The 19,615-nt window shown below is 36.7% G+C and overlaps 1 protein-coding gene across 1 annotated transcript in view; it reads right to left on the reverse strand.

Moving 5' to 3' along the window:
- Positions 1–2,424: 2,424 nt before the first annotated feature.
- SEC61A2 (Sec61 translocon alpha 2 subunit) overlaps positions 2,425–19,615 on the reverse strand; it is a 37,705-nt gene continuing 20,514 nt past the window's right edge. Inside the window, exons 7-12 of the mRNA XM_027838706.1 lie at positions 9,851–10,004; positions 8,656–8,816; positions 7,814–8,011; positions 5,182–5,373; positions 4,953–5,029; positions 2,425–3,953 (exon numbers count right to left, since the gene is read on the reverse strand). Coding sequence (XP_027694507.1) covers positions 3,767–3,953; positions 4,953–5,029; positions 5,182–5,373; positions 7,814–8,011; positions 8,656–8,816; positions 9,851–10,004 — 969 coding nt within the window. The 3' untranslated portion in view covers positions 2,425–3,766. The remainder of the gene's footprint in view (positions 3,954–4,952; positions 5,030–5,181; positions 5,374–7,813; positions 8,012–8,655; positions 8,817–9,850; positions 10,005–19,615) is intronic.

Raw genomic sequence — 19,615 nt, forward strand, 5'->3', positions numbered from 1 at the left:
ATTAGATTTGGAGTTCCTTGAGGGCTAGGACTGGTTTTTTTGTGGTAGTGTTTTTTTTTTTTCCCCCTTTTATTTGTATCCTTAGCACTTAGCATACTGCCTGGCACATAACAGGAGCTTAGTAAAGGCTTGTTGATGACACTGGGCTAAGTCAGGCAGGTCACTCAGCACTTCACTCCTCCCAAGCTTATTTCCAGCAAATCCCGGCATGGACTCCAGCTCCCGCCCTTCTGGTGACTTAATCTCCTGAACTTGTGAAGATCATAAGGTAACAGCTATCTTCAATCTCCTTCACCTAACAACAGGAAAGAACATACAGAAGAGATGGAAGCAACAGCAGGGCCTTACACCTGGCCACATTATAGTAGCCCCTATGGAGGGAATAAAGCCTCGCAGTTTCTCTCCCTATCAAGGGCTTTCAGCAGTTCTTGCTTCTTCACTGAAACACATCCAGCCAGGAATAAAGATCAATAATCTTTCTAGCTGGCCTGACAGAGCAGTATATTCCTGATATTATACTATCTATCTCTTCCTTTCCTTTCATGGGAATTTTAATGGCCTCTATCATGTACCTCTTCTTAGACTGGTAAATTTCCACACAGATAAAAAGCTTTTTCATATGCAGTAAATTAAATAGTATCTTCCCATACAATAGTACTATGGGGTACACATACATCCCCACCCCTCATGCCCAAACAATTGCCCTCTTCCAGTAATAAGGCACATGCCACTTTTTCAGTGATACTCATGAAATCCTATTTATCTCCATGAATTAGGATCATTTTAACTGTGATAAGTTCATTTTGTTACCCATACTATATATAGGTGTATGAAAAAAATCAACAAACACTTATTAAATATATTATGTGCCAGGCACTGAGGGATAAGACAAAGCCAAAAACAAAACAGTCCCTGCCCTCAAGGAACTTATATTCTGTTGGGGGAACAACACATACACATATAAGTTAACATATAATATATACAAAGTAAATACAAAATAACATGGGGGAAGGACTATGAAGGGTAGGAAAACCATGATCAGGAAAGGTCCCACGTAGGTGGTAGTGTTTAAGCTTAGAAAGAGGCTAGCGATTGAGACACAGGTGAGGAGAGAGTAATTAGGGGAACAGTCTACACAAAGGCACAGAGACAGGAGACAGATTGTCATATAAAAAGAACAGCAAGTAGGTCAGTTTGGCTGAACTGGAGATCTAGGGAGGTAATGTCTAGTAAGTCTGGAGAATGTGGGCTGGAAACAGATTTGAAGGGTTTTATAGGCCAAACAAAGGAATTTGTATTTGATCTTAGCAGTGATAGAGACACTGGGACTTCTTGAGAAAGGTAATGACATGGTGAGACATTTGATTCATGAGAATAGCATTACTGCCCCTCTTCCACATTGTTTCTGGGGCAATACTGAGGGCTTCCCATAGCATACCCTGGCCTTTAGGGTGTGGGATCTTGAGAGAGAGAGACAGACACACACACACACACACACACACAGACACAGAGACAGAGAATGAGAATGTGTGTGTGTGTGTGTGTGTGTGTGTGTGTGTGTGTGAAGTACTCACTTATTCAGATCAGCCAGTTTCTAAGCTGATATAATCTTTCAACACAACTTATATCTCCAATCAAAATCACTGTATTTTATGCTATGGTCCAAAAAGCTTAAACCTGTTCTTTAGGAGAATCTTCTTAGGCAAACATTCAGTTCCCATTTCCTACTTTATTTTCTAAGAATCATACTTTCAGTTGCTGAAAATGATTAAAACACCACCTGTGTCCTGAAGTCACTCATTTTCCTGCCTTGGCTAACCAGTAGAAATTCTTTCCAAGTTTCTTCTGACAATGGCATATACAAATTTTTTCTACAAATCACCAATAGTTAGTAGTAGTCCTCAGGTATGACAGGTCAGAGGAGGCTGTCACATTCTGAATGCAGGTACAAGAAAGGATACCTTCTGATTATATGTTGGGACGACATGACTACTTTTGTACCTCTCCTTGTCAAGTTGACACCTGGACTGCTTCAGTACTCCCACCACATTCTCTGCCTGAGTCTGGCTGGGCTCTTTCTCTCCACTCCAGCTTCTATCTAGCCCTTGAGTCCTTTCCTTTCCTCTGCTCAAGAATCCCAGATAGATATGTTTGGTACCACAATGGTACTCATTTAAGAGTGATAGGAAACATCCCTATGTATCCCTATTACTTCTAGTTTTGGTTGTGAAATTTATGAAAAGAAGTGTCACTGGAACAAACCATTTTTTGTTCTTAAATAAAATAATACCTTTATTATAATAAAAAAGCTGCTCTGTTATTGCTCACTAAATAAAAGACCAGAGTAAATAGTAATATATTTCCTATCCTGCATACTTTGTATAGATGAAACAAAATGGGGCTCTGAAAAAAACAACAACATGATTTTGGAAAAAAAGAGTTTAATCTTAAATCTTAGAACTTTGTTTCAAATCAAGATCAACAAATATTTATAAAGCACTTACTATGGGCACAGTGCTGCTGATTAGCCAAAAACAGCAACTACTATTTTTGTGACACTATTTTTCTTCACCTTCCATATTTTCATCACATAAACTTGAACTTCCTTTAAGTTTAATTACCTTCCTTTTCAGCGTTTCAAAATTAACATGCTAAGTATAACTTTTTTTTTGTTTACTTTAGCCTTTCAGCATAAACTTATCAGCACTCAATCCTACATGTTATTTCAAAAAATTTACCACAAGGGTATTCTGTATTTTCTTTTAAAAAAAAAAGAGTCAGGTTTATTAAATAAAAGTTTATTGTCTAATGTTTACATTTATGTCGCTGCTATAAAGGGCAACAACATATGTAAATTCTTAGTATGAATTACTCATTTTCCACCTCTCTCCTCCCTCCACCCCCTGAACTTCAAACACTGTTATCTTTCCTTTGGGAGCTCCAAACAAACAAGAAAAATTAGGGCACAGCATCTTGAGAGTTTTCTCAAGTGACTTAATGAAATAAGGCATGGCCAACACGGTTAGACAGGACAGGCTGTCACTGAAAAGAGGAGGAAGAATCAAAAACTAAGGAGGGATGTACTAAGAGGAAACACTTGGCTCAGTTGCTTAAAATGACAGGAATATGTTTGTGGCTTATATTTTTTCCATTTTCAAAGCTGAGAAGTGACTGTCTTGATAGCAACCAAAAAAACAAAATAAAATAAACCATGCCAATTAAAAGGGGGTATACGTGGCTGCAGAAGAAGATAAGGAGAAGAAGGGAAGTGAGGTGGACACTGTGAGTTAAAAAAGTATAAAAAGTAATTCATCTAAATATATAGATTACATATAAATGTATTCAGGAACTCATTAAATAAGCTCAAAAGTACTGGAAAGTGGCAATTTGAACTGCATTTATTTGAAAACACGAGTTGGGGAAATATTTCCTGTTCTTGAGTGTTGTATGCAAAAGTGTCTACCAATATCAAACTGATACATTTCACCATAGTGGTTCAAAAGAGCAAGGTAGATACACTGGCTTCCAGCATTATAAGGAACACTAGATAGATAAGACAGCTATATTTTGAACAAATAATGTAAACTTTAGTTTTAAGGCAGCTGGTACTAATGCTGCTCACAGGCATAGCTCATCACCCATTAAAGAAATGGGGCAGTTAGCACTTTAAAACAAGAGGGGGGAGGGGGAAATCACAGCATTATCTGACCAAAATGATGTGTCAAAATCTTTCCCCTTTCACATGAATAACGAAATATTTGAACATTTAGAAAAACAAAGCACCAACTCCTCCAACTTCAGCCTGCTCCTTAACAAATATTTCAAAATACTGATAAATAATTGTGACTGCAAGCAGAATTCCAGTGCCTGAACCAATAGCCCCGAGGAAGTCGGCTAACACTGAGAGGGCACCAATGCACAAACCACCGAAGGCAGCTGCTGTGGGGATATACCTGGGGGAAAAAAAGCCCTTTGTCAACCAGCAAGAAAGAAAATGAAAAGATGCATTAGCTAGAATTTCTTATATGTTGTAGCTTTACCAATATGAGACTATCACTAAAGAAACATAAATAAAAATAAACTTCTCACAAAAAGGCAGCAAATTTTTTTCAGGTAGCAATCACATATTTCAAGACTGTCAGAATTTTCTTATTAAAATAAAGCAAAAACTTTGACCTCAAAATGTTAAGAAACTTATAGATGAGTCAAAGAGATAATGTGGTTGTTATGACAAATTAGCAACCAAGATTTGCATAGTCTAGTGAAAAAGAAGGTATCATTTAGTTTCCTTTGTATTCAGTTACACTAGCTCACTCTTGTGGTTGTCAAGGTAAATTTCAAAATGTTTCATTAATTTCATAGACTCACACATTACTATTAATAATATCAGGTTATAGTTACATAATGTTTTATGTTAGGTTACAAAGTCCTTTATGTATATTACCTCATTTTAGTGCATGAAGTATCATCCTCATTTTTACAGATAAGAAAACTTTAGATCAAATATATTTTTAAAGCTCTGCAAATCTCTGATTAGATTTTCTTACTTTGTAGATGAAGAAACTGAATTCTACATTATGTCACTTGCCCAAGGTCACAAACCTAGTTAGTGGCAAAATTGAGACCAAACCCCAGGATTTTTGATTCTCAGGCTAGTACTCTGACATATGATATTTAAATTAATTCACCAAATATTTGTTGAGCACCTGGTATTGTGAGACAAACAGGCACTGTGCAGAATACATCTGCAAATGGGACAAATCACCTAAGATGTCAATTATAATCTCCAGCACATTTATATTTTTGTTCCTTTTCTGTAGGAAACAAAAAGGACAATGTAAATACTTAAAACATGAATGTGAACGGAGAGAGAATAAAATGTAGGAATTTCAGCCCGATTAGAATGACACAAAAAGAATCCTGAATGGTTAAGTGATTTTAACTGACCTTACCTATTCAGTTCATGAACCATAGAGGTGTCTCGGTGACCTCTCATCACCATTTGCTGTTCTTTAAGCTGCTTAGCTACCTGCCAATACAGAGAAAAATAATTTAATCAGATTCCTATAAGGTATAGGCAAAGATTAACTTAAAACAAATATCAGAGTATGTCAGACACTTCTGTAACTTCAGAAAGTTTTAGAAGTTCAAAAAGCTTTAAGGAATTATCCAAATACCTACATCTTTAGCTGAGGAGCCAGACACCTCTATCCACGTCTTAGAGAAAAATGCACAAGATCCCAGCATAAAGATGATGTAAACAACCACATGGACAGGGTCTTCAAATATGGCACCCATAGACTCTGGAGGAGAAAGATAATAACAAAGGCCTCCAACTGGGTAGGAGCGTGCAGGACCTCCTCCACTGACGTCCTAGAGAAGCAGAGTAAAAGCAACAAATGGTCAAGTTGAGACTCTCCTGAGGCTTCTTCAATTTTCTAAAGATCTTGTTTGACTCAAAGCATTTTTATCTGATGATATTACAAAGGCTTAAAATCTCTTTTCATGAAAACCCAAGAAGACTTGTAGGAACCAATAAAGTGAAGTAAGCAGAGAAGCAGGAGAACAGTTTATACAATAACAACAACACTGTAAAATCAATCAACTCTGAAAGACTTGGGAACTCTGATCACCACGATGACCAATCACAATTCGAAAGGACTCAAGATGAAACCTGCTATCCAGCTCCAGATAGAGAGTGCATGAACTCAGAGTGTAGGCTGAGGCATGTTTTCTTTCCTTCTTTCTTTCTTTTGTTTTTGGACATGGTTAATGTGAGAATTTCTAATTTATAACTATATATATTTTTAATAGGTTTTGTTTTTCTTTTGTTTTTAATGGATGGGGGAAGAGAGGGCAGGAGAGAATTTGGAACTGAAAATAAGATAAAGCTTAATTTTTAAAAATTTCTTTTCATATACAATACATATGATATATTCATAAAAAAGGATTATGAAAATCATTATGTACACTATTACAGTTTCTTTTTGAAGAATACCATGTCCTCATAATATTTACTGAGTAAACTACTATAAATTATACATAATTTGGTATATAATTAGGACATTTAGATGCAAAGGGATAACAATATTTGCAGGTACCTGACTATGGGAAAATAATCACTGGGGAATCACAATGGGAAAATCACATTTTCCCATCACAATGGGAAAATATCTGCTCTATGTGGTTTCAGATGGCAGAAAATTTAGTGACTTGCAAAAAATTTTCTATCTTATTTTTGACAAGTACATGTTTATTGTGAAAAGAACTGAGTAATGATGATGAAACTAGTGGAAAATATAAAATGCTAACTGAAGCTCAAAGTCTGTTATTAAACACTGGTGCTTTACATATTGTGGCAGGGCAACTACTACGGTGTCCAACTCAATTTCTGCATGCAATGATTAATTCACCTGATTTCAGAATTCTTTGCCCTTCTCTAAAACCACTAGTCCCAAATATATCCACTCAGAAAAGACACTCCTCCTTTTCTAACACAGTATTATATTATGTAACACCATGAATTATCAAATAAGGAGGATTTTTAAGACAAACCTTTTACTTACCTAATATTATTACTAGAAAAGAAATGTAGTCAAGTACCTATACAAGAACAATCCTCGAGGTATTAACTACTTTGGAAATATATTAGCCCACAATAAATATAATCAGTAGAAGGAATTATATTGTCTATGTTGAAAGAACTAACCTGTTTTCCTCAAGTGAACTGTTTTACTTAGGACACACTAAGTAATACATACATTCTTACATACATACATACATACATACATTTAAGAGAGGCTGTGTTTTTCTTTAACCACTAATTTTCACAGGCTTTAGTTAAAAAAAAAAGAATTAACCATCAGTAAAAATATACAGGAATGAATCACTAGAGTTAATACTAAGAAGATCACATAAATTAAATTGAATGTGTACAATAAACAAAACCAATGGAATTTTACTATATTTCAAAGACAGAAGTTATAATGAGACTCATATTTCTTTGTAGCTGGAGAAATGCTGGAATTTCATATTCTGCCACAACATTTAGGACACTTAATGTTTTACAGTTTTACAGTTAAGGAAATATTGCCCACCACTACCACCAACCTTGCACACAAAGGAATTTAAACCTTTCAGTGTGTAAATTTAAAATAAGTACCTAAAATAAAACAGGAAAAAAAAAAGACAAATCTTAGATTTATAATCTGCAAGAACACATAGACCCTTTGGTACTTCAGGAAATGCAGTGATGAGCAGGCCTCTCAGCTTATTAATAAGAGAGCTGGCATATTAAAATTACTGGATTCTATTTCTAGAAAAATGTCCTCACTATTGTCTGCTGCAGCCTCAGAAGTAAGGCTGCCTAGTTAATCATACCTTCCTTTGAAGCTATGTGATTTACATCCTACCCTCATTGACAGAATGAGGCAGAAAAAGTTAAATGAAACTGTAAAAAAGAAACCATAATAATTTCAAACCATTGCCTATACCTTCTGAACAAGTAATTTTTCATGGGATCCTTGTTATAAAAGGTAAGATTTTGAAGTATGATTATAAAACAGGTATTCATTTTTGCTTATCTTATTAGCCCAAATACACTAAATAGTTCTTTCTGTTAAGAACTAAAATTGTATCTGCATTAAGAGTAGTACATAACAGTTTTCTTTCAGTAAAAAAGTCTGATAGGAATTAGTGAATTTGACATTCATAGCAACATCTATTACTTCTTTCAAGAACTCTCTCGCAAAGATTAATTTAAAGTCAGTGACTAAATTCTCAAGTACTTTAATGTAAATAAGAGCATACTTACAGCCCATTGTCCTAATAAATTAACTAAGAAGTTGCCACTAAATCGAACAGACAACATCTGGGATATAACATATAAGTTAGAAACCAAGGCAGACTGAAGAATGATAGGAATGTTGGAGGTATAGAAGAGTTTGATGGGATAGCTACTGTATTGTCCACGATATCGAGCAGACTTGATGGGTAAGTCAACACGAAATCCCTAAAATGAAATTTAAAATAGAGATAAAAGTTAAATACAAAATGAGATATCAAGGAAAAAATTCACAAAACTACATGACAGTAACGTCACAGAATATCAACGAAAATACAATGCTATTATGAACATTTTTATAACACTTTCCCAAACAATTTAAACTAAGTTTTTTCATCTGATTTGTGGTCACAAATGTTCTAATATTCAAAATTATAAGGCTAAAAAAAAGGAATCATTTATATAACTTACCAGATTTGGGAACATTAAAAAGTTTCTAGACATTTTTCTGAGTATGTTAAAACCCCAAATTCCAAATTTTATAATCTACTAAGAAACTTTATAGACTAAAGATTGACTTCTTCCTCTTTCAGGGACCTGACCTATAATTTCATTGGTATAGGGAAGCTCTTGAAGAAATTCCTTTTATTAATGCAAAATGGCACCTTCTCTGCACTGCAGGGTCATGAGAGTTGCCAGGAGCACTGAGATGTTAAGTGTTTGCCCGAGGTCACACAGCCACTGTATGATCGAGATAGGAACTGAACCCAGGCCTTCCTGGCTTCCAGTCTGGCTCTCTATTCACTATAACACACTGACTGTCCTTATCCAGATAAAATATGCAATATCCCACTTAGAGAAATTATACTTACCTGAAAGTATATAACAACAGCAAACACAAAAACTGTAGCTATGAGGTTCATGAGATTGGGCAAATTTTGACGATAGAAAGCCTCTCTTAAAGCACGGACTTTGTCTGTTCTGGTAGCCAATAAGTGAAAGAGAGCAATGACAGCACCCTCAAACTCAGTACCTGGGTGAATCAAAATGAAAATTAACTATAGACTCATTGTCCAATGTTGCCTCAAAAGGTCAAAACAAATAGGTTTGAATTTCCAGTGTTTTATATAAAACACGACACAAATTTCTCAATGTTGGTCTTGCAAAATAGTCAGCTCTTCAAGGAAACATTTAAATAAAGGTGGCAAATATATCTGTTTGACTATAAAATCTAAGATTTTATCAAGGCTATTTTTGAGACTAACTCAAAAGTAGAATAAATCAAAATGATTTCTTAGTTACTAAATATTTGCTGAGAGAAGGGAAAGGATAAGAGGGTATCTTAGAAAGAAGGAAGCAGCAAAGCAAAATAAATAAAAATATACTGGTAGTACATTAATAAATTATCACCTCACTCCCCCAATATTCCCCCAAAACAACAAAAAACCCAGTATTTCCATTTGCTTAAGATTAGGGTCTGAATTCAAGTACTGAAATAGTAAGGACCTGGATTGGCATTTGAAGAGGGTTGAGGAGAAATAGGGGCAGGGTGGGGAGAAGAGGGATGACAGAAGGAAATATCTGAAATTTCAGCTGCTATTCATAGCCAGAAGTACAGCAAAAGTATTAGTGCTCCTTGACTATACAATGAACATAACAGTCATTATTTTAAAGTACTTAATCCACCACATTTTTATGTCCCTGAGAATGCTGAAATTAGCCAACTTCTTAATATATAAAAGATTCTAGCCCAGAAATTCAGACTCCTATAGCAAGGGTTTAAGGAAAGTTACCAAACAAATGCCAAAACAAAAAAAAAAAAAATCTGTTTCCAAACCACTGATTTTTCAAGTGAGCAGAGGATAAAATTTTCATCTAATTTTTCTCTATTTAATATTTTACACTCCAGAAATATCTGCTTCTTGATTTTTTGAACAGTCAAGCATCGTTTTTCCATCAGGACATCAAATCAATACGTCCACAGGCATGTACTGCTATATTGTTACGTAGTAATTTACAGCACACATCCAGCAAAACTCATGCAGTTGCAGTCCCTGCGCAATGTACCTCTGCCAGTGTTAATGGTAGTGGGGCTAAAGGCCTTCCAGACAATGGTTTCACAGATGTTGGTGGCAATAAAGAGGGAAATACCAGACCCCAAGCCGTAACCCTTCTGTAGCAGCTCATCTAACAGCAGCACAATCAAACCAGCAACAAACAACTGTGGGGAAAGAAATGCAAGTAAGCTGAAGCAAGAATAAAATCAAGAAAGTCAAGAAAAGGGAAGAAAAGATGAATACTATTAACTATTTTCAAAGTATAGGCATGATTAATATTAAAACCTAATTGCTGAAATATTAATAGGCCCATGTGCATATTTATAACTGGGTTTTGCCTCATCAGAGACTAACTCCCCAGTTGATTTTTATGAATATCAGAGTATCTGGAGCATCCAAATAACACTCTAATAATATCAAACAGAAGTTTTAACTTATACATTTTGTTGCACTGTATCTCTGATAATATTAAACTCATTTTCTCCCCACATTTACTAATTTCAGTTTATGAGACATTAAAAATGTTTAGGATTTTTTTTGAAAGACACTTCTAAAAAACATGCATAAATTTAAAAGTAATTTACTCTTTAAAATTTACCTCTCAGCCACATGCCCCAAATGTCAAAATCTTTATAATAGGACTTGCCAGTTCCTCTCCAACACTCTGGTTACCCATTAAAGAGTTGGACATAATATCTGCTTTTCTCAGGCACCTTAAAGCCTGAATTAAAATCTTCTTCTGCAGAGGCAGTCAAATGCAATTTCATTTGCTCTATGCTCTCACGTCTTCTACTCACTCTCTACTATCCAGCTCCCTGCTGGTGAAAGAACGGGACTACAGAGTCATTTAAAGACAGTTACCTTAGATGCTGTGTTTCTCTCTCAACAAGCCATTTCAATGATCAGAGAGGGCCTAATGTTCAAAATCTTTAGATTTCAGTTTCAAAAGACTAGAACATAGGGTGTAAACAGGTAAAAGACCTATGGGAATTTGAGTCTCCTTTCAAATTTAAAAACCAAAACAAAACACTTTTGGCACTAAATAAACCACAGAAATCTTCAGTAATTTTATTGGGATTTTATTTACTATAATATTTACATAAACCAAATTTACATAAATGTATTCATCCACTTTTGTATCCCCTTCAGCATACAGCATGGTGCACTGTGTATACATCCAATGTACTGAATGTTTGTTGAAGTGAGTAAATATAGCAAGCTATCTTTGAACCGAGGTTACTATCTGCTCCTAACCTATCATGAGAGGCAGCCTAGAATAGTGTATTTAAGGCTAGCTGTAGAGTCAGAAAGACCTGGGTCCAAGTCTTGCCTCTGACATACTAGTAGTGTGATTCTAGGAATGTCACTCAATCTCTCATTGTCCCAGGCATATCTCTAAGAAGTTACAACAAATTACAATATGCATTAGTGAAGGAATTCCCTCATCAAGAGTTCCCAACAGCAACGAAATCACGGATCTCTGACCACCTCCCAAATATTTAACATCAAAGAGTGTTTACTAAACACCTACCATAATATCAGGACTGTGCTATTTTCTGTTAAGGTTTTGGGGAGAGAATGGGGAGATACAAGAGAAAGATAAGTTGTTTGTTTTTCCTTTAGGAACTTAAAATCACCTTTCAACATGACTCCTTTTCTTAAATTCATTTTATTTATAATAACATTTATCTTCAGATTTTAACTTAAGACTTCCAAATTTTCAAAAGCCCTGTGAAGAAGATACGGTTGACATAAGACAGGTATATTCCCATTTTGCAGATGAGGAAAAACAGTAAGATCACAAAGAGTACTATCCTTTAAACTATGTTGACTCTTAAGGAACCTATAAAAACTAAGCTTCTACTCTTCAAATGGGGGAAAGGAATTAGATAATCCAGATAAAGAACAGGAAGAGGGCCTGATGCCTGCTCCTGGAGCTTTTCTGTGTTCATGAAACCACAGAATCTAGGATGTGGAAGGAACTAGAGAGGTAATCTATTTGAATCTTTCATCCAATGCAGCAAGCTCCTTCTAGGAAGCATCCAACTTCATCTTAAACATTCTCCATCATGGGGGCAGCTAGATGGCGCAGTAGATAGAGCACCGGCCCTGGATTCAGGAGGATCTGAGTTCAAATCCAGCCTCAGACACATAACACTTACTAGCTGTGTGACCCTGGGCAAGTCACTTAACTCCACTGCCTACCCCCCCCCCAAAAAAAGTACAGAACATTCTCCATTATGAGAACTTTACTTTTTCAGCAAGACATCCTATTAAAGACCTTCCTTATATAGAGCTGCATCTATTTCCCTGTAACTTCTATTCATTTGCTCTAGTTCATAGTTCTTAATCTCCTTTGTGTCATAGAAGCCTCTGGCACTGTGGTGAAGCCTAGAGGTGACCTCTTCTCAGAATGTTTTTTTAAGTGTATAACATAAAATATTTAAGATTAGGAAGGAAACCAGCTATACTGAAATAAAGCTATCAAAAATGTTAAAAATTAAGTTCACAAACCCCGCTTTAGTTCCACTGCCATGACAAAGAACAGTCAAATCCCCATTCTATACAATAACTTGTCTAATATTTGAACACAGCTATCACATCATATCCTCCTCCATGTCCAAGTTTTCTCTTTTCCAGCTCTGATATTCCCATTTCTTTCAACTATCCCACATGTCTGTTGAAAACTCTTAAACATACTGATCACCTCTTCTTTACAAATTCTAGTTTCTTAAAGTCCTCAGAAGGAAACACAGCACGATTATTACCTCCTTTATCCTACACACTATACAGTGTACTAACTTGGACACTTAAGTCATATCAACAAAAATCTGACTCTTTGGGCTTTGTTCTCCCGAATGAACAGCTAGTTTCCCTCATCCTGTGTTTGTGTAATTGAATTTTTCAACCTAAGTCCAGGACTTTAAATTTGTCCCCATTATTTCATCTTATTAATCATTTTAACCTAGATAGTTTCCTAAATCTTGATTCCGTCATCCAATGTGATGTAATCTTGACCCATTTTTCTGTTTTCTAAAAACATGATAAATATGTCTTCTAAGTCTTCATCTAAATTATTAAAAAAAAAAACCATTCAAGGAGAAAGAGCCAAAGAAAGAGCCCTGGGACTATGCAATTACATTCTTTCAAGTCAACATTAATCTGATCATCCAAATTCTTCAGGCACAAGCAAGTCACTTAACTGTCCTATCATACAGGCTACAAAAATATCATGGGAGACTATGCTAAATGCTAAAACCCAAATATACTCTGATAGCATTCTTGCACTCAAATAAGATAATCTATGTAAAGTACTTTGCAAACTTTAAAGTGCTATGTAAATGCCATTTATTTCTATGATCTCTACCTTAAAAAAGAAATAAAGAAAATCTGTCAAGCTTGGTATGATAGTTTCTCAGTGAAGCCATACTGATTTGAATGTAAGGCTACTAGGGAGCACAATGGATAGACTGCCAGACTTGGGAGTCAAGGACGACCTGAGTTTAAATCCAGTGTTAGATACCTATATAGCTGGGTAACCCAGGGCAAACTGAATGACCTTTCTCAGTCTCAGTTTCCTCAGCTGTATAATGAGGATAATACTAACATCTACCACACAGGGATGTTGTAATAAGATAACATACATAAAGCTTTTTTCAAACCTTAAAGTGCTATATAAATGGCAGTTATTACTACTACTATCACCACCACCATTATTATTATTATTATTACATAGTGATCACTGTTCACTTTTCTACATTAAAAAAATGTTAATTATCAATTTCAAATTTTGTCAGGAACCGAAAAGCCAATCTCACCAATCCATGGTTGCAGAATGTACATTTTTTCTCTTTTATAAAATTAGAGCACATGCATCTTTCCAATCTTTGTCTCATTTTCTCTAGCTCTAAATAGTCAAAGATTAGCTACAGGGGTTGCATAATCACATCTAACAGTGCTGGAGGATGATTTATCCAGATCTAGAAAATTCTCTTTTAACGACGCTATCATTAACCTTAACCTCATTTATCTGGGGCTTCAATTCAGACTTTACCGCATTTGCTTGCCTTTTCCAGTGTTAAACTCAATCTCTAATGACAAGATAGAAACAAAATAAGGAATGATACTGTTCTACTTCCTATCATTTATTGTTGCAGTCTCTTCTGCAACAATAAGTCTCTTCTAATGTTAATATTACATCATATGCCCCAAGCAGTGGTGCTATCTTCTCTTTTTGCTATGAACAAAGCTTTTAAAAAGTCTTATTTATAGCTTTTAGAATTTTTCCACAAACCTTAAGTGGACTAGAATGTGTGAAAGGAAGTAAAAAAAATAAGACTAAAAAGGTAGCAGTAATACTGTGGAGTGACTTAAATGCCAAATTGAGAAGTAGATATCCTATGCTAGAGGCAATCAGAGACCACTAAAGATTTCTGAGTAGATGAAAAAAGGCAAGGGACTGGACAGAGACCAGTAGTTGACAGGACATTGTTCTTGGCAGTCAAGAGGACTTAGGTTCTAATTCCAGCTCAGAAAGTTCTATGACCATGGGCAAGTCACTTAACTTCTCTGTGCCTCAGTTTTATTATCTCTAAAACAGGAGACCTGGGTTCAGTGGCCTCTCAAGGTAGCTTCCAGCTCTAAATCTATGGTCCGATGACCCGTGATTTCATTAGTCTAGGGTGAGGAAACTCTCTCTACCAATCCATGTTGGCCCTAGTCTAGAGTTCTTGCCTAGAGCTTCACAAGCCAGTATCTGTCAGAGGTGGGACCTGAGCCCAGACATCCCTGGCCTTGAGACCAGCTTAATATTCACTATGGCAAGGTTTCCTAAACATGAGGTCTGTGAGCTTCAAAGGAAAAAAAACTACATCTTCATTTTCACTAATCTCTAACTGAAATTTAGCATTTGAATCAATTGTCTAAAAATATGATTCTAAGAAGGAGTCCACAGTTTTCATCATACTACAGAAGGGGTTCATTTGCAAAAAAGATTAAGAACTCCTAATCGATGGCAACCTGAGCAGACGAATAATACTATCAAATCTATCTTTTAGGAATAGCATCATGGCAACAGTGTGGAAAACAGATTTAAGAAGAGAAAGACTAGAAACAGGAAGAGCAATTAGGAGACTGTTCTGATTATTTTGGCAAAAGGTGATAGACCTTGAAGGGAAAAAAATGAGTTCCATTTTGAACATGAGACTTTCCAGATGGAGATATCTAGTGGGTAGTAAGATAGAAGTTCAGAAAAGTTCAGAAGCTATGCAAATTTAGGAATCATTTGTTTAGAGATAAATGAACCAGGGAAAGCTGATGAGATCACCAAGGGAGAAAGTATAGAGCTTGGGATAGAACTTTGTGCAACTGTTGTTGTTGTTATTTGTCTTTTCTCAAAGAGGACCATGACATCAGGAAGGTGATGTCATGACAAACAAGTGAATTGAATTTAAATGAGGGAAGGCTGTGCAAAATCACCAACCTCAGTGGCAAGATATAGATCAGGAGGACTGGAAATGGCCCTGGATGCAGTGGAATACTTTGGCCTTTTTAAGCTAAGGTCTTTAACAGGTCTCAGTTATGACAGAGGCAACACCCATTCAAAATTAAGGCTAGGTGAGAAATAAGGCAGAGAATAGCCTCTTTACCTAGTCAAAAAAAAAAATCAATTGGGGAAGGAAAGACCTTCAGGGTTTTTGGCCCAAAACAGAAACAACTGCTATTTATATTCACTCTGAGTCAATCAGGACCCAAACAATGAACAAGTGGGGCTTTGCCTGGGACCTATTGTTGGCCAATCTATGAAAGCCAGGAGATGGCCCTGGATGCAGTGGGAGACCTTGGCCTTTTTAAACTAGGGTATTTAACAGGTCTTAGTTTGACTGAGGCAGAGCCCCATTCAGTGATTAAGGTTAGGACTTTGTGCTATCAGCAAGATGAAGATTCGGTAAAAAACAAAAAACAAACAACAACAACAACAACAACAACAACAACAACAACAAACTGAGAAAGAACGGCTAGACACATTGAACCAAAAGAGAGCAGTTTTGCAAAAGCTAATGGAGGACAGAATTTAGGGAAGTAGGTACTGGTCACCAATATTAAAAGCTACATTTTTCACATCGAATGAGGTCATAAGATTTAACAGTTGAGAACTTGGAAACTTGGAAAGAAAAATTTCAAGAGAGGGGTGGGGCCAAGAGCCAGATCACAAGGGATTAAGAAAATGGAAGGTAAGGAAATGAAAGTAAAGAGTACATGTGATCTATGACTTTGGCTCTGAAAGAGATACAGGATTATGGCTTGAAGAAATGAAAGAGTCATAAATTTTTAACTGAAAGGGACTTCAAAGGTCATTTCATGTAACCCCCTCATTTGGCAGACGAGAAAAATGAAGATGAAAGAAATGATTGCCACAGTCACACACAGAGCAAGTGACAATAGCAGGATCTGAAGCCAGGTCCTCTGATTCCTAAAGCCACATCTTCCCACAGTATCATGCTTTCAAGTGAAGGAATATAAGGATCTAGTGGTGGAGAGTGAGAAAAAACAAACAAAAAGAACAATGTAATTCACTGATTGCAACTATACAGAAGAAGATAACATTAAATAGCAAGAAAACTGTTAGCACACCATAGGAAAGTCCTTTAAATAACACTGTTGCAACCAAATTGACAATTGTATCCATTGTGATTTCATCATTGTTGGGAACTCCTAGTATGGAAACTTCCTCCACTAATGCATATTAGTGAACTCAAGTGTAAATAACAAAAGTGTAAGACTGCATATACAACCATTTAGGACTTCTTCCTCTATGGCATTTCACTTTTTAATGAGTTTTGGGTTTGTTGATTTTGTCTTGTTTATTCTAGGATTTGGGGGTGGGGGGGGAGATAAATTCAAGCAATTTCTCAGGTATCCCTGGATATTAATAACAGTGAGTGAGTGTTAGAAGACAGCCTGAAAGGGACTGAGAAAGGGAGGGAGCTGAGGCTGTGAGTATAGATTCAGGAGACTGGAAGTGAAAGGGAAAAGAGATATGGGAAGATAGCTAAAAATGATGGCAGACTAAAGGTAAAGTTGTTTGTTTTTTACAATGGTACTGATGTCTACTATTTTTCTGACTACACATTCTCCCCCCACCCTTGTTTTCTCTTGTAACAAAGACTGATGAAAATGGAAAAAAAAAAACCCACAAAACCCAATGTCCCCCCCCAAAACGTTGTGCAAAACCAACCAACTCTTTAAAGCTCATCTGACAACACACATAATGATATTGTATACCCCTGTAGTCATAGATCTCCATAACAAAAGGAGAAAGGTACATTTTCTCATCTCTCCCTTAAGGCCAATCTTGATTATGATTGCACAACTTTCAGTTTTATTATTCTTTCCACTTAGGCTGTTGTAATTGTCTTTATTGTTTTCTTGCCTCTGTTTACTTCCTTATACATCAATTCACGTGTGTATCAGCCTAGTAATATAGTAGATGCTTACTAAATGTTTACTGTCTTCTCCCATGTGTTACTGAAATCTTCCTATGTTGTTTCTTCTAGTGGAATCACATTCCATTACAGCCATGCACCATAATTTGTTTAACCATTCTCCAAATGATAGAGGTTCACTGAATGCATATTTGTCACCCACTTAGGATTCCGTAAGTTTTATCAACTGACCTCTGTGGCACTCCCTCCCTCACTGACTTCAGAGCCTAGTTTATATTTTTTCTTTTCCTCAACTGCTGCCGTCATACTAGAGGACTTCAAACATACACACTGATATTTCTTTCAAACAACCTCACCTCCGCATCCCTCAATTTACTCATTTCCCATGATCTAGTTTTCTACTCCACCTCAGCTACACAAAAATGGCCATGCCATCTCCCACAAGTATCCAATTTCCATGTTCATGAACTCCGAAATTTCCTTTTTGGAAGATACTGTTATCATTACAGTTCTCTCTCCACCTTGCAACCCCTAAGCCTGTTCTTCATCCTCACTATGACCTTCAATATCTCCACCTAAGCAGCTAGGTGGCACGGTGGACAGAGGGCTGAGTCTGGAGCCATAAAGATCTGAATTCAAATCCAACCTCAGACACTTACTAGCTGTGTGACCCTGGGCAAGTCAATTAACTTATTTGCCTCAGTTTCCTCAACTGCAAAATGGGGATAATAGAATCTTCCTCCCAGGGCTTTTGTGAGTATCAAATGAGACATCTGTAAAGCACCTAGCACGGTGCTTGGGAAATAGTAGATGCTTCATAAAAACCTACCTGCCTGCCTGCTTTCCTTCCTTAGACAGTGTCTAATACGTAGAAGATGCTTAATAAATGCTTTTTTTCCTTCCCCTTCTCTATTTTGATCCTCTCCATCTTGACCCCTCAGTGAATCAGCTCAACTCTACAAAGTCTTCTTCTCTGGAGACCAACAAGAAGGCTATCACAACAGTCTAGAAGTGAGGTGATGACAGCCTGTATCAAGTTAGTGAGAGTGTAAGAAGAGAGAAGGGGGCATGTACACACACACACACACACACACACACACACACACACACACACGAGGTTGTGATGGTAGAAATGACAGGACTTGACAACTGATTGGATTTGGAGGACTGAAAGAAAGTGAGGAGTTGAGGATGACACTTGGATGACTGGGAGGAAGGTGGTACCCTGGACAGTAACAGAAAAGTGAGGAAGTTAGAAGAGGGGAGGAAGGGTTAGGTGTATGTGTGTCTGAACTAAAGACAGAAAAAGGATCAGAAAAAAGAGGAAACGATCAAAGGAGCCACCTATAGAAGGAGAATGCAGAAGACAAAGTTGGTAATGACAAGAAGATGCATTTCTTCCTTAGAGATTAGAGCTGGAGAGAAGATGAAGGATACTGCAAAGGAGTTTTTAGATTTGAAGTAGAGGAGGAGGAGCTTAAAATGGATTTCCTTGACTTTTTCAATAAGGTAAAAGGTAAGATAGAAGGGGATGATGTCAGAGGCCAAAGGAAAGATGAAAAAGTTGTTGTCAGAGATGGAAGCATGTATCAGAGTCACTTAGAGAACAATAAAAACATTGTCATAAAAGAACGGTGAGACTAAGTAACAAAATTACAGTGGATCCAGGCAGGCAGCTGTATAACTATCTCTAGCAGCATTTGATTAACACAGAAATACAAGCAGAGAAGGTGGATTCTGGAGGTAACCTGGGATTTGGCAAGATGGAACTGGCATTTAGGAACACTGGTACACAGTTGACTTGGTTAACAACCACCACCACCACAACAATAAGTATAAGATCAAGACAATGAAGGGAGGAAGAAAGTGATGCCAAAGAAGGGATCTACAACTAGAAACTAGGAAAAGGAAAGGGATAAGGGAATGGAGGTAACAGAACAATAAATTTAGGACAGGAGGCAACGATGAGAGAAGGAATTTCAGAATTCAGGATCACAGAATCAGCACAAGTTATAGATGATGGTGAGATTTAAGGTACAACCGTTCTTTCAGTTGGCTGAGGTAAAGTAAAGATACAGTAGGTTATGGGAATTGAAGAATTTTATGAACTGGGAGTTCAGGTTGTTTGATGGGACATTTCATAATGGAGGGTAGGAAAAGGGTAAAGGAAGAGGAAGATACTCTACATATGGAATATAAAATCGACTCCCTGTCAGACCTCAAGTGGGTGGCCCTGGTTCAGAATAGGGTCATGGTAATGAGAAGCCGGGAAGTCTGGGTGCTTAATGGTTACAGTGAGTACTGTGGGATCCTTTTCTCTGACAAATGAG

This window comes from Vombatus ursinus, unplaced genomic scaffold (assembly GCF_900497805.2).
Source record: "Vombatus ursinus unplaced genomic scaffold, bare-nosed wombat genome assembly UNPS02014830.1, whole genome shotgun sequence".
Taxonomy (NCBI): domain Eukaryota; kingdom Metazoa; phylum Chordata; class Mammalia; order Diprotodontia; family Vombatidae; genus Vombatus; species Vombatus ursinus.